The sequence below is a fragment of the Globicephala melas genome, chromosome 4 (assembly GCF_963455315.2).
Source record: "Globicephala melas chromosome 4, mGloMel1.2, whole genome shotgun sequence".
Classification (NCBI taxonomy): domain Eukaryota; kingdom Metazoa; phylum Chordata; class Mammalia; order Artiodactyla; family Delphinidae; genus Globicephala; species Globicephala melas.
Window position 1 is genome coordinate 126,994,099 of NC_083317.1, and position 12,774 is coordinate 127,006,872.

The following is a 12,774-nucleotide window of genomic DNA, read 5'->3' on the forward strand; positions in this document are numbered from 1 at the left end:
TCTTGCAAGCAGCTAGAAGGCACCAGGATCTGTGACCCACCTGAAATGTGGGCACTAGGAACGTATCACTCCCACAAATGGAGTCCTCTGGTTACCCCAGAGTGCGGCCCAGGAGCTCTGCTTCCTCTGCCCCTCCATAAGGAAAGAACGACCAATCTATCCAGTGCCAGGGAACTTTTGCAAAGATGCCAAGGTACCCTGACCCTAGAAATGACAAGGTCCAGAGAAGAAATTCAGCTCCAAAAGGAATAGGAGTGTGTGGAGACCCAAAGAGCTGTTCCTGGAGAACCTCAGGCACATAGAAAATGAGAAGCCGCTGACAAGTGGGACAGCTTTACTTCCCTTGACGTAGGAGCTGCTATATCAGGATCCAATGTCTGCTTTGAAGGGAACCTCCCTGTTCACACCAGAGCATTCTGTGGATACCTGTTCATGGCTGAGAGAAGGCTCTGGATGAAGACAGAGCAGAGGGTGGCTCGCAAGAGGATTACTAAGCGTGCCTGTCAGGGGTGATAGGGACCAGACCACAGGAGAGTCACATTATTTTGGGAAATGTGGGGATTACCACATCAGTGGAGTGTGGTGATGCCGACCTTGTGAGACGGGGAGGAAGCTCACATCCCACAGGGGGGACTTCTGGGCAAAGGGAAGCCACCATAACTGAAATCGGGGAATCAATTCTCGTTCCAGATCACCAGGCCCTTGGACTGCTGGGGTTTCTATGTTACCTACTTATTTGTGGAGATGGATTTTCTTTTCGTTCAACAAAATCTTTTGTTTGCAAAGCTTGGACCAAGTTACAGGGTTGTCTGGTGAAGGAACTTCCCCAAGTCTCTGCCCATGATTTTGACTGAGGCCAAACTGCTTAGGTGCACACTTTGCTGGCGCCAGGATTGTGCTCCTATACAGTTTTCTTCAGGTGAAATTGTTGCCTTGTAACCCTCCTGATAGGCCCACAAACCAGCAGGATTAGTGTGTAGGTCACCTGAAAAATCATGTGAACGCCTTACAATATGCAAGTCTTTGTGTTTAGGGCAACTTAGCAAAGGGAGGAGCTTCGTGGGAACTTCCTGTGTTTGGCATAATCTTCTGTCAATGATTTACTTCCTTCAGCACTGTTGAATTGAAGGTTAGGTGGTGATTTATCAGAAAGTGTTGCAGGAATAATCTTGTCATCATTGCTAAGACGGCAGCTATTGGCTAACTACAAGTTTCTGGCTGGAAGGTAAGCTCTGATTTACTGGATTTGTATTTTCTGAAAGAGTTACATGTCAAGCAAAAAATAGACTACTGATGAATGGAGATCTCTGCTGTCCTGGAGTTGGCTGGAGTTAGAGCTTATGGTGAAGGAGAGGGTGGTACTGCAGGTAACTGCTCAGAGCCTGAGCTTTGGGGACAGGCAGACCCTAGTTAAAGTCATGGCTCCGCTAACTGTGAGATCTTGGCAAGTTATTTAACCTTCAGTTTGCTTCTTCTTAGTTCTATTAGTTTTTTGGTAAGCTATCTTGGATTTTCTAGGTAGGCAATCATATTTTCTACAACTAGTGATATTTTTGTCTCTTCCTAATATTCATAGTAGAAATTCTTTTCTCTTGTTTCACTGCATTGGTTAGACTTAGCAGAATGACGGTGAAAGTAACAGTGATAATGGACATCCATGTCATATTCCTGGTCTTAATGGGGATATTTCAAATGCTTCACATTAAGGATGATCATTGCTATATGTTCTGGTAGACATTGTCAGCTTAAGAAAGTTTCCTTGTGCTTTTTAAAAAGCATGAATGGATGTCAAATTTTAGCATGCTGTTGTTAGCATCTACTGAGCCAAAATGATCATATAGCTTTTCTTCTTTAATCTGTTGAAATAATGCATTTCATTAATAGTTTTCCTATTAATTCATTATTTTCCTATTACAAATCATCCTTACATTCCTCAAATAAAATCTAATCAATGCACCTTTCTTTTTAACATTGCTGGATTTGATTTGATCATATTTTATTTAGAATTTAAAAAATCAAAACTTATAATTATTAGAGAAATGCAAATCAAAACCACAATGACATATCACCTTTCATCTGTCAGAATGGCTAGCATCAAAAAGTCTACAAATAACAAATGTTGGCGAGGAGGTAGAGAATAGGGAACCCTCATACACTGTTGGTGGGAATGTAAATTGGTGCAGCCACTATGGAAAACAGTATGGAGGTTCCTGAAAAAGCTAAAAATATAACAGAAGTACCATATGATCCAGCAATTCCACTCCTTGGTATATAACCAAAGAAAACAAAAACACTGATTTGAAGAGATACATGCACCCCAATGCACATAGCAGCACTATTTACAACAGGCAAGATATGGAAGCAAGCCAAGTGTCCATCAAACGATGAATGGATAAAGAAGATGCGGTATATACGTATGTATATACAATGGAATTATTACTCAGCCATAAAAATAATGAAATTCTGCCATTTGCAGCAGCGTGGATCGATCTAGAGAATATTATACTTACTAAAATAAGTCAGTCAGAGAAAGATAAATACTGTATGATATCACTTACATGCGGAATGTAAAAAATAATACAAATGAACACACACGCAACACCAAAACAGACTCAAAGGTAGAGAAAACAAACTAGTGGTGACCAAAGGGGAGAGGGAAGGGGCCGGGGGCAAACAGGGGTAGGGGATTAAGAAATATGAACCATACTAGGTATAAAATTGAAAAGCAACAAGGATATATTGTTTAGCAAGGGAAATATAGCCATTATTTTATAAGAATTTTTAATGAAATATAATCTGTAAAAATACTGAATCACTATGCTATACACCTGAAAGTAATCTCATATTATAAATCAACTATATTTCAATTAAAAAATCTAAGCTTGAAAGTGATATTCAGGTATCATCTTCTTGTGTGCTATCTTTATCAGGTTTTGTGACTATAATTTTTAATTAATAGTGTTGATTTTAGGGAGCAGGACAGGAGAGAGGGGTAGACATGCTGATGAAGCTTCAGCTCTCCCTGTCGGTCATCCTGCTGCTTGCCTGTGGCTTCCTCTACCAGTTCACCCAGAAGTCCAGCTGCCTCTTCCCCCACCTGCCTCCCTACAAGTCCCAGCAGGGGCTGGAAGCCCTCCTGGGCCATGGGCGCAGCATCGTGTTCCTAGAGACCTCAGAGAGAATGGAGCTATCCCCACTGGTCTCCTGTGCTGTGGAGTCTGCGGCCAAGGTCTACGCTGAGCAGCCTGTGCTGTTACTTATGAAAGGGCTCAACAATTCCATGCAGCTGCCCCCAAACTCCACTTCCCCAGCCCTTTCCCTCCTCTCGGCAATAGACAATGTTTTCCTCTTCCCTTTGGATATGAAAAGCCTGTTTGAAGACACACCGCTGTTTTCGTGGTACACTCAGGTAAGTGTTCAGAGAATCTCAGAATGTCGGTGTTGGGAAGGACCATAGAAAATGGGTCCAATCTAGCCATTTTATAGATGGGTAAACTGAGGGTAAGGCTAGATTGTCAGAGATAGGCTAGAACCCAGATCTTTTGACTCTTGCCTGGTCTTCATTCTACGGTGTTGAGTCCTGATTCAAGGAAACAGGAGAGACTTGATTTAGGCTTATCTTTACCCTGCTGCCTTTTGCTTTCACCTTATTTCTTAGGATTTCTTGAGACTATTCTTAACTGAATGAGTTTCTACATCTTTTCTAGGTGTATAGACCATTCATTTTTCACTGACAGTTTTAAACCCATCTATGTTAAACTTTTTTTGCACCTAAGGGGGGAAATAAGGCAATATTTAACTGGAAAATGATGTAAATAGAAAATTCATGAAAGATCAGGTGGGTGCTGCTGTATGAGATTGGGTTACATTGAGATACGATCAAGAAACTCCTGGAGCTCTTAGGAATTTTGTAATTTTGTGCGAAACTCCCTCTACCTTTCCCTTTAAAGGACACTTGTGGTGGCATTTAGGGCCCATGATAATCCAGGATAATCTCAGCTCAAGATCCTTAATTTTTTTTTTTTTTTTTTTGGCCACACCGTGTGGCATGTGGGATCTTACTTCCCCGACCAGGGATCAAACCCACGCCCCCTGTGGTGGAAGCACGGGCCTCCAGGGAAGTCCCAAGATCCTTAATTTAATCACATTGGCAAAGATCCTTTTCCTATAGGAGGTAATATTTACAGGTTTCAGGAATTAGGACCGCTGAGTGGCTGTTATTCAGCCTACTACAGTATTTGTATAAAAAAAGAGAAAACTCCTGTCCCACCCTCTCTCATTCACCTGGGGACTGGGTGGGCTGTCCTGGGTGGGGGACACACTTGCACCTTGGGGGAGTCGGGCTGTGGTATCTTCTGCTCCAGTTAGGCTACAATAGGATAGCTGGTGGCCAGCTGTTAGGATGGCCTAGCGTGCCATCACTTGCTGGTGACCACTGGATTTGCTGCACTGATTTGGGCAACTGTAGCCCTTGAAGATGCCTAGGGATGAGTACTGAGGGGGTGGGGAGGGAATGAGCAAGCAGAATCCTAATCCCCTTTCTGGTGCTCACCTCTGGGGGAGCCTTGTGTTTTACGTTGATGTTAGTCCAATGCCCACATCAAGGTAGGCTTCCTTCCTTCTGTGCGGCTTTTGATATCTGGGTCTGTTCACTAATACTCACCAATTTACCAAAGAATCAACTTTACTTATTTTTACTGAAAGTAAGTGGGTCTCTGGAGTCAGACTGCCTGGGTTAAAATCTAACCTCTGCCTCTCTTACCTTGCACAAATGACTGAACTTCTTGGTCTTTCCTTTTAATTTTTCACTTGAAAAATAGGACTAATAATAGCACCTATTCTGAGGATTTGTGTAGATTATAAGAGATCAGAACAGTTATTGATAAATTTTTTTAAAATTTTTGAATTATATTTATTTTTTTATACAGCAGGTTCTTATTAGTTATCCATTTTATACATATTAGTGTATACATGCCAATCCCAATCTCCCAATTCATCCCACCACCACAGTTATTGATAAATTGTAGCTATTATTATTCATGAGGTTTTCAGCAATTGTATACAATATAATGACGTTAATAGCTCAGGTGAAGATTTCTGCAAAGTCTTAGTGGACTTGCTTTCGTTTGGCTTTATAGTAGAATTTTAAAAAATGTTTCTTTTGTCAAAAGCCAAGGGTCATTGTTTAATCTTTTAATCAACATGTTTAAATTCAGAAAAATCTACTGTGTTTTCTGTATTCAAAATTTTAGCATTCCATTTGGGAACACTGGCATTTATAATGGTTTATTTTTATTCGTTTCAAAGTCAATTTCTGTTTTGTTCACATTTCACCGTTTTCAGTTATCCTTGACTCCTCTGTCTCCAGCTCCATATCCAATCCATCAGCACATCCTGACCGGCTTTATCTTTACCGTGTGCCCAGGATGTGACCACTTCTCTCATCTCCTTTATCGTCACCCTGGTCTAAACCACCATCATCTCCTGCCTGGATTATTTCAACAGCTTCCTAACTTGCCTCTTTGCTTCTGCCCTTGCCCCCTGCCCCCATCTATTTTCCACACTGCACCCAATGTGACCCCTTTTAGACTAATTCAGATCACAACACTCCTTTCTTTCAAACCTTCCAAATCATTTCAGTCTTTACCCCAGCCTATGGGATCCTCCCTCACTCCCGCCCCTGTCCCCGCTCTGATCTGGTTTCCTACCCTTCTCCCTTCACTACTCTGCACTGCTGTTTTCCTGTTCCTGTACATAGTGAGCGTGCTCCTGCCCCAGGGCCCTTGCACTTGCTGTATCCTCTACCTAGAGCCCTCTTCTCGGAGATAGCAGCATGGTTCATCCACCCACTTCATCCAGTGTTCTGTTCGAACACAAGATAAGATAGTGCTGTATCCTGCCCCCTTCATAGCCCCCTCGCCTGACTTTTTTTCCTTCATATTCCTTATGAACACCCAACATATGATATATTTATTTGTTTGTTGTCTATCTCCTGCCAGTAAAGATTTTTATCTGTTTGTTCACTGCTGTATCCTTAGCAGCTTAGAGCTTGGCGAATAGCAAGTAGGCCTTCAATGAATATTATTAAAGGAATTAATTAGTGGATGAAGGCATGGATGCATTTTAAGATTCTTTTATCAATTTCTCAAAGAGCATAGCTATTAATCTATCTTATATTTTCATATTTATTTTTTTTTCTTTATCAGTTCTCAGCACTTTTAGGACTTACCAAAAAATTCTTCCTTCACAGTTTCATATTTGTGGTTAATTTCCATCCTGCTGAAAGTGACTCATAGGGTTCATTGTGAAATCCCTTCTGGGTTTCATCTTTCTACTGCTTTTTTCAAAAAACAATTTCATGAAATCTTTAAAAGCTGCTAAAACCTTCCCATTGATACTGATTGCTGTACACTTTTCACTTAAAGGCAACTTTTTTGGGTGGAGGTAATTTTGGTACATTTGCAATATTGGGCTTTTGGCAAATAGAGTTTTGGGAAGTTGGCTTGCTTCCTGCTCAGCTACCCTGTGCCTGGCCTCCTGCTGTGACATCCCTCCCTCTTCCCCTGCCTGGGGGCTGATTTGCACCTGTTCCTGCAGATCAACAGCAGCGCAGAGAGATACTGGCTCCACGTCAGTTCAGATGCATCCCGCCTGGCCTTCATCTGGAAGTACGGCGGTGTCTACATGGATACTGATGTCATCTCCATCAGACCCATCCCCGAGGACAACTTTCTGGCCGCGCAGACATCTCAGTTCTCCAGTAATGGGGTGTTTGGATTCCTCCCCCACCACCCTTTCCTGTGGCAGTGCATGGAAAACTTTGTGGAAAATTACAATTCAGATATTTGGGGCCACCAGGGTCCCGAATTGATGACAAGGATTTTGAGAGTATGGTGCAAACTCAGAGACTTCCAGGAGGTGAGCGACCTCAAGTGTTTAAACTTCTCCTTCTTACACCCCCAAAGATTTTATCCCATCTCCTATGCAGCGTGGAGGCGCTACTATGAAGCCTGGGACGCAGAGCCGAGCTTCAACGACTCCTACGCACTGCACCTGTGGAACTACATGAACCAGGAAGGGAGGGCTGTGGTCAGAGGAAGCAACACACTGGTGGAAAATCTCTACCGTAAGCACTGTCCCAAGTCTTATAGGGACCTGCTTCAAGGTCCAGAGAGCTCGGTGACTGGGGAGCGGGGCCCAGGTAACAAATAGAGCCAATGTTGGGTCATTGGTGCTACATCGTGGAACTGGCCACTTCCTGGAGTGCCAGACTTTCACCTGATCTCCACTTCCCCTAGGTGTGCGGACGCTCACCCACATATCAGTTACAGTTACAATTTTCCACATCATTCCACCAAAGAACTATTAGAACTAGTAAAGGAATTCAGTAAAGTGACAGTCAATACGCAAAAAACAGCTGCATTTCTAACCACTAATAATGAACCATCAAAAAGAAAAAGAAAACAATCCGAATGACATCTGCATCAAAAAGAACAAAACACCTAGGAATAAGTTTAACCAAGGATGTGAAAGGCCTGCACGTTGAAAACTTTAGGACATTGATGAAGAAACTGAAGAAGATACAAGGAAATAGAAAGATATCACATGCTCATGGGTTGGAAGGATGAATATTGTTAAAATGTCCATTCTACCCAGAGCAATGTACACACTGAAAGCAATCCCTACCAAAATTCCAATGGCATATTTCTCAGAAATAGAGCAAAGGATCCTAATATTTGTGTGGAACAACAAAGGACCAGGAATAGACAAAGCGATTCTCAGAAAGGAGAACAGGCTGGTGGCATCTCGCTCCCTGACCTCAAACAATATTACAAAGCTACAGTAACCAAAACAGTTGTGTGGTCCTGGCACAAAAACAGACACACGGACAAGATGAACAGAACAGAGAGCCCAGAAATAAATCTACACGGGTGTGATCAGTTTATTTATGACAAAAGGGCCAAGAACATACAACGGGAAAGGGCAGTCCCCTCAATTAACAGCACCAGGAAAGCTGGACACCACACACCAAAGAACCACACTGGACACAGTCTACACTGCACACAACAGGGACTAAAACCCCACAGTTTTCTACATCAAGACCTTTCTCTCCTGGGTCCTCTGAAGAGGGATCCCCCCAGCCCCCAGCAGTCAGTCGCACACAGGAAGTTTCTCCCCACTTTTCCTCACTTCTCTTCACTTTTTTCCTCACCGTTCTCTCCCAGTGGGACCTCCCTGGGACGGTCCTGAGAAAACTGTGCTCCTGTCCGCATGGATGCAGCCCAGTGTTGTCCTCAAGCTGAAACCCCAGCGGGTTCTAAGGAGACTGAGCACTGACAGCTACGTTGCCATCCCTGTCCGGAAGCCAAAGTCCTACAGGTGCCGGAGGAGGTGGAGCTCCTGGTAGCTGAGCGAGGATGAAACTCTCACGTGCTCCGTGTCATAGAGGCGGGATCCGCGTCTCCTGCTGGCAGGGGTGGGGACGTGCAGGTAGCGCATGTCAGTAAGAGTGGGCTTTCTGTGAGTATAATAGAAAAATCCCAAAGACCGTTGACGTAGAAGTATAGAAGTTCATTTCTCTCTCACGTAAAAGTAGTCTGAAGGCAGGCAGATCAGGGCGGGTATGGTCACTGCAGTCATCAGGGACCTAGGCTTCTTCCATCTTTCTGTTTGCCATCCTGCCCATGGTCCATATGGCAGCTTGATCTCCAGCCCATCATTTCTGCATTTCAGGCAGCAGGACGAAGGAAAGAGGAAAGGTGCACGTCCCTTATTTTAAGAAGACTTCCTGCGAGTACCATATAACACTTCCTCTTACATCTCATTGACCAGAATGTAGCTGCAGGAGAGGCTGGGACATTCAAGAAGGAAGAGAAAATGGGTGTTAGGATAGGCAGCTAATGGTTTTGCTACGTGTTATATTTACTTTTGTAAGGTTAAGTACAGGATCTGTTAGAGAATTGGCTGGGGAAAAAAGAGACTTGATTTCTAGTCCTGAATTTGATATTCATTAAAACATTCAGTCAGTAATATTAATTGAGTCCCTTCTGTGTGCCAAGCACTGATTTAGATGCTGAAGATGCTGCTGGATCAAGCAGACAAGGTCCTGTCTAAGTCAGCTTGGGCTGCAATAACAAAGTACTATTCACCAGGTGGTTTATAAACAACAACAATTTATTTGTCACAGTTCTGGAGGCTGGAAGTCCAAGATCAGGTTGGCAGCATGGTTGGGTTCTAGTGAGGATCCACTTCTGAGCGGCAGATGGCACACTTCTTGTTGAATCCTCGTATGGTGGAAAGCGGCAAGAAAGCTCTCTGGGGTCCCTTTTATAGGGGAACTAATCCCATTCATGAGGGTTCCACCCTCACGTCCTAAACCTCCCAAAGGCCCCACTTCCTAATATCATCACTTTGGGGGTAGGACTTCAACATCTGAATTTGGGGGGGGACACAAACATTCAGTCCATTGCAGGTCCCTAGTACTTACATCTTAATAACTGGCCACATCCCCCCTGGGATAGTGTCCTCTGCTCCCCAGGGTGTCTGCTATTCCCTACTCTACCCCAGTTGGCTTATAAAAGCAAATTACAAATTCAAATTTTAAAAACTGCTGGCCCTTCTACAGTCACATAAAAGTTTACCTCCTCTTTCTAGGAGATATGAGAATTAATATTTCTTCTACAAATACTCATCAACCAAGATTCTCTAGAACTTTCTTTTTGGTAGCTGCTTTAACGGAAACGTAAGTTTATATTTTTCTCCATATATAAAATTATGATGCTTTTTCAAATGACATCCACCCATCCCCTTTCATTCTGATATTTCCCCCTTTGAGAATCACTGTTCTGACTGTCTTATTAAAAACTACCTGCAAGTCATGTCTCCTGCCCCAGCTTTATTTATTCCCAGCTACTTGCTCTGGATTCTTAGGTCCAGCCTGACCCCAGAGTGAGACTTTGAGGCCTGCTGCTACTCCCCATGGTTGCCCTCTGACCTGTGTCCCCAGAACCCCTGCTGGGTTTCAGCTCACCTGAGTCTCTCCACAGGTGAGGCTTCCTAGGGCTAGCCCTCTGAGGGAGGAGAAGGGTCACACATGCTGGATCTAATTTCCACATCTGGAGAATGCATGACAAATGGTCCTCCAACTAACATTCCCAGTCCCTAGGGTTTGGAAGGGTTTAATTAGAAACATTTTCAATATTTCAAAAATATATGAACTGTTTTATGATGGGACCAAATAAGTCAACCTGAATGTCACATTTCTTTATGCTGGGTTGTGATTATATGAATTCACTGTGGCAATATTGATAATTTGACATTTGTAGGGAGTTTTACGTGGCAGCAAAATGTTTTTGATTAATAAAATGTGGGGAATAAGTTAATAATGTATTACTTAATAAATGCAGTTTGTTAAGTAGAAAAGAATATTTCAAAACTTGGTGGTGCTGGGAAAAAATGCATAGACTAAAACGTATATGATTAAAAAAATAAGCACTAGAGATGTAATGTACAACATGATGACTATAGCTAACACTGCTGTGTGATATATAGGACAGTTGTTAAGAGAATAAATCCTAGGGCTTCCCTGGTGGCGCAGTGGTTGAGAGTCTGCCTGCCGATGCAGGGGACACGGGTTCGTGTCCCGGTCCGCGAAAATCCCACTTTCCACGGAGCGGCTGGGCCCGTAAGCCATGGCCGCTGAAACTGCACGTCCGGAGCCTGTGCTCCGCAACAAGAGAGGCCACGACAGTAAGAGGCCTGCGTACCGCAAAAAAAACCCAAACAAACAAACAAAAAAAACAGAGAATAAATCCTAGGAGTTCTCATCACAAGGAGAAATATTTTTTCCTCTTTCTCTTTCTTTTTACTGTATCTATATGAGAATATGGATGCTAGCTGAATCTACTGTGGTTGTCATTTCACAATATGTGTAAATCATGCTGTATACCTTAAACTTATACAGTGATGTATGACAATCATTTCTCAATAAAGCTGGAAAGAAAACATGGTGATGAGGGGGGTATTGGGCAAAGTAAAAAGAGTAGTGAGTGGTAAGAAGCGTGGGATTCCAGATGATCCTGGATTCCTTCTGGCCTTCGGTGACTCTAAGCCACACGTTCACATCATGATACATTTTGAATATAGGCCATTCTGGTGTTTTCCCCACGTTAATTTTTTTCCAAATCCGACACTCGTTCTTAGAATTTCAAACAGTAAGATTGTACAGAGGAAAAGGTGAAAGTCTCTCTTGTACCACTGTCAAGTTTGGTATGTCTCTCACTTTTCTCTGCATATATATCCACGCTATTTGTAAAAAGTCTTGGCCACAGGCTTCCGAGTATCCACCACTATCGCCTCATCTGCCCTAGCTCTTTCCCGCCAGGACCCCCATAATGCAGCAACTGAAGGGTGAAGATGGGGACTTCCCTGGCAGTCCAGTGGTTACAACTCCACACTCCCAATGCAGGGGGCACGGGTTCAATCCCTGGCTGGGGAAGATCCTGCATGCCGCACAGCCAAAAAAAAAAAGAATATGTTAACGTGTGAAGACCAGCCCCAGCGTGCTAGTCCCTGTGTCAGCCTAGTGGTTAAATATTTTGAATATCACCCCTGAATTTCTCATATGTATAGTTTAAAAAAACATAAATGGATTCATGTAATACATATTATTATGTCAGTTGTTTTTCATTTAACAATACATTTGTCTTGGACACCTTTTTTTCATTAACATACCAAGATATATTCTTCGTAAGGGCTGCAGAGTGTTTCATTGTAGGATATATCATAATCTATTTACTTAAACCCCAACTGGTGAACATTTAAATTGATTCTAATTTTAATCGTACAAGAAATACTGTAGTCCTGATTACCACATTTTGGGGACTTTAAATTGTGGTATGTGCTGCAAAATTGTTTTCAAAGCGCCTGTTTGAAATTGCTCATTTTCCCATCCTTCACCAGTGCCAAAACGCTACTTAATTTTAGCCAATATTATTGTTTAAAAATGTCTCTAATTGTTATGTTACTTTTGGTGAGGTTGAGTGTTTCACACGTTCAATTGATATATTTTTTTATTCTGTGTCTTGCCTAATCTTTTGTTCACTTTTCTATGGGATTGTTTTTCTATTTCTTAGTGACTTAACTAGTCTTTGTATATCAAGGACACAAACAGTTTACTATTTTGTCGCAATTTGTGCAGTCTGTCTCAGCCCTCCCCACCTAGTGTTTGTTTCAAGACTCAGAGAGTGGGTCCTGGTTAAAATGACCCTGCATTCTCATTTTGCAAAAGAGGAGGAAAGAGGTCTTTTTGTAAGTGCAGAGACATCCTCCAAAGTGATCTTTTTCAGAGAATGGGTTAGAGTGTAAGCTCTGCCTAGGGAAGAGGTTCCCCCTCAGTTCCAGCTGATTCTTGACATGTGAGAGTGCGGGCCTTTTGTTGCTAGATTCTCAGATTTTTCAAGAAGAAACCAGCAAACCAGGTTTTTATGCAAAATGCCCTTCGAACTATACGCCTGTCTGTCTATCTATACATCAATACTGTGAAAACTCAACAATACACCTTTGACCTAAAATCACCTCCAGGACCATTAGTGGCCAGCATCCCAGCACTGAGAGGCCTGGCCTCTATACCTCATATGCCCTTTAGGAAAGTGGGATCTGGAACGGGAGCTGAATTCCAAGGTGTGATGCCAGCAGTTGACAGCAGAGGGCACTACTACTATGGGCTCCCTAGAGTGTAGAGTAGACCCTCATTTAGCAGACATGTCCCACTGT

The 12,774-nt window shown here is 42.8% G+C and overlaps 1 protein-coding gene across 1 annotated transcript; it reads left to right on the forward strand.

The window, feature by feature from the left end:
• Nucleotides 1-2,998: 2,998 nt before the first annotated feature.
• Nucleotides 2,999-7,212, forward strand: A4GNT (alpha-1,4-N-acetylglucosaminyltransferase). Its single transcript, XM_030873530.2, has 2 exons — nt 2,999-3,409; nt 6,598-7,212. The coding sequence occupies exons 1-2, from the start codon at nt 2,999-3,001 to the stop codon at nt 7,210-7,212; spliced, it is 1,026 nt and encodes a 341-aa protein (XP_030729390.1).
• The last annotated feature ends 5,562 nt before the right edge of the window (nt 7,213-12,774 follow it).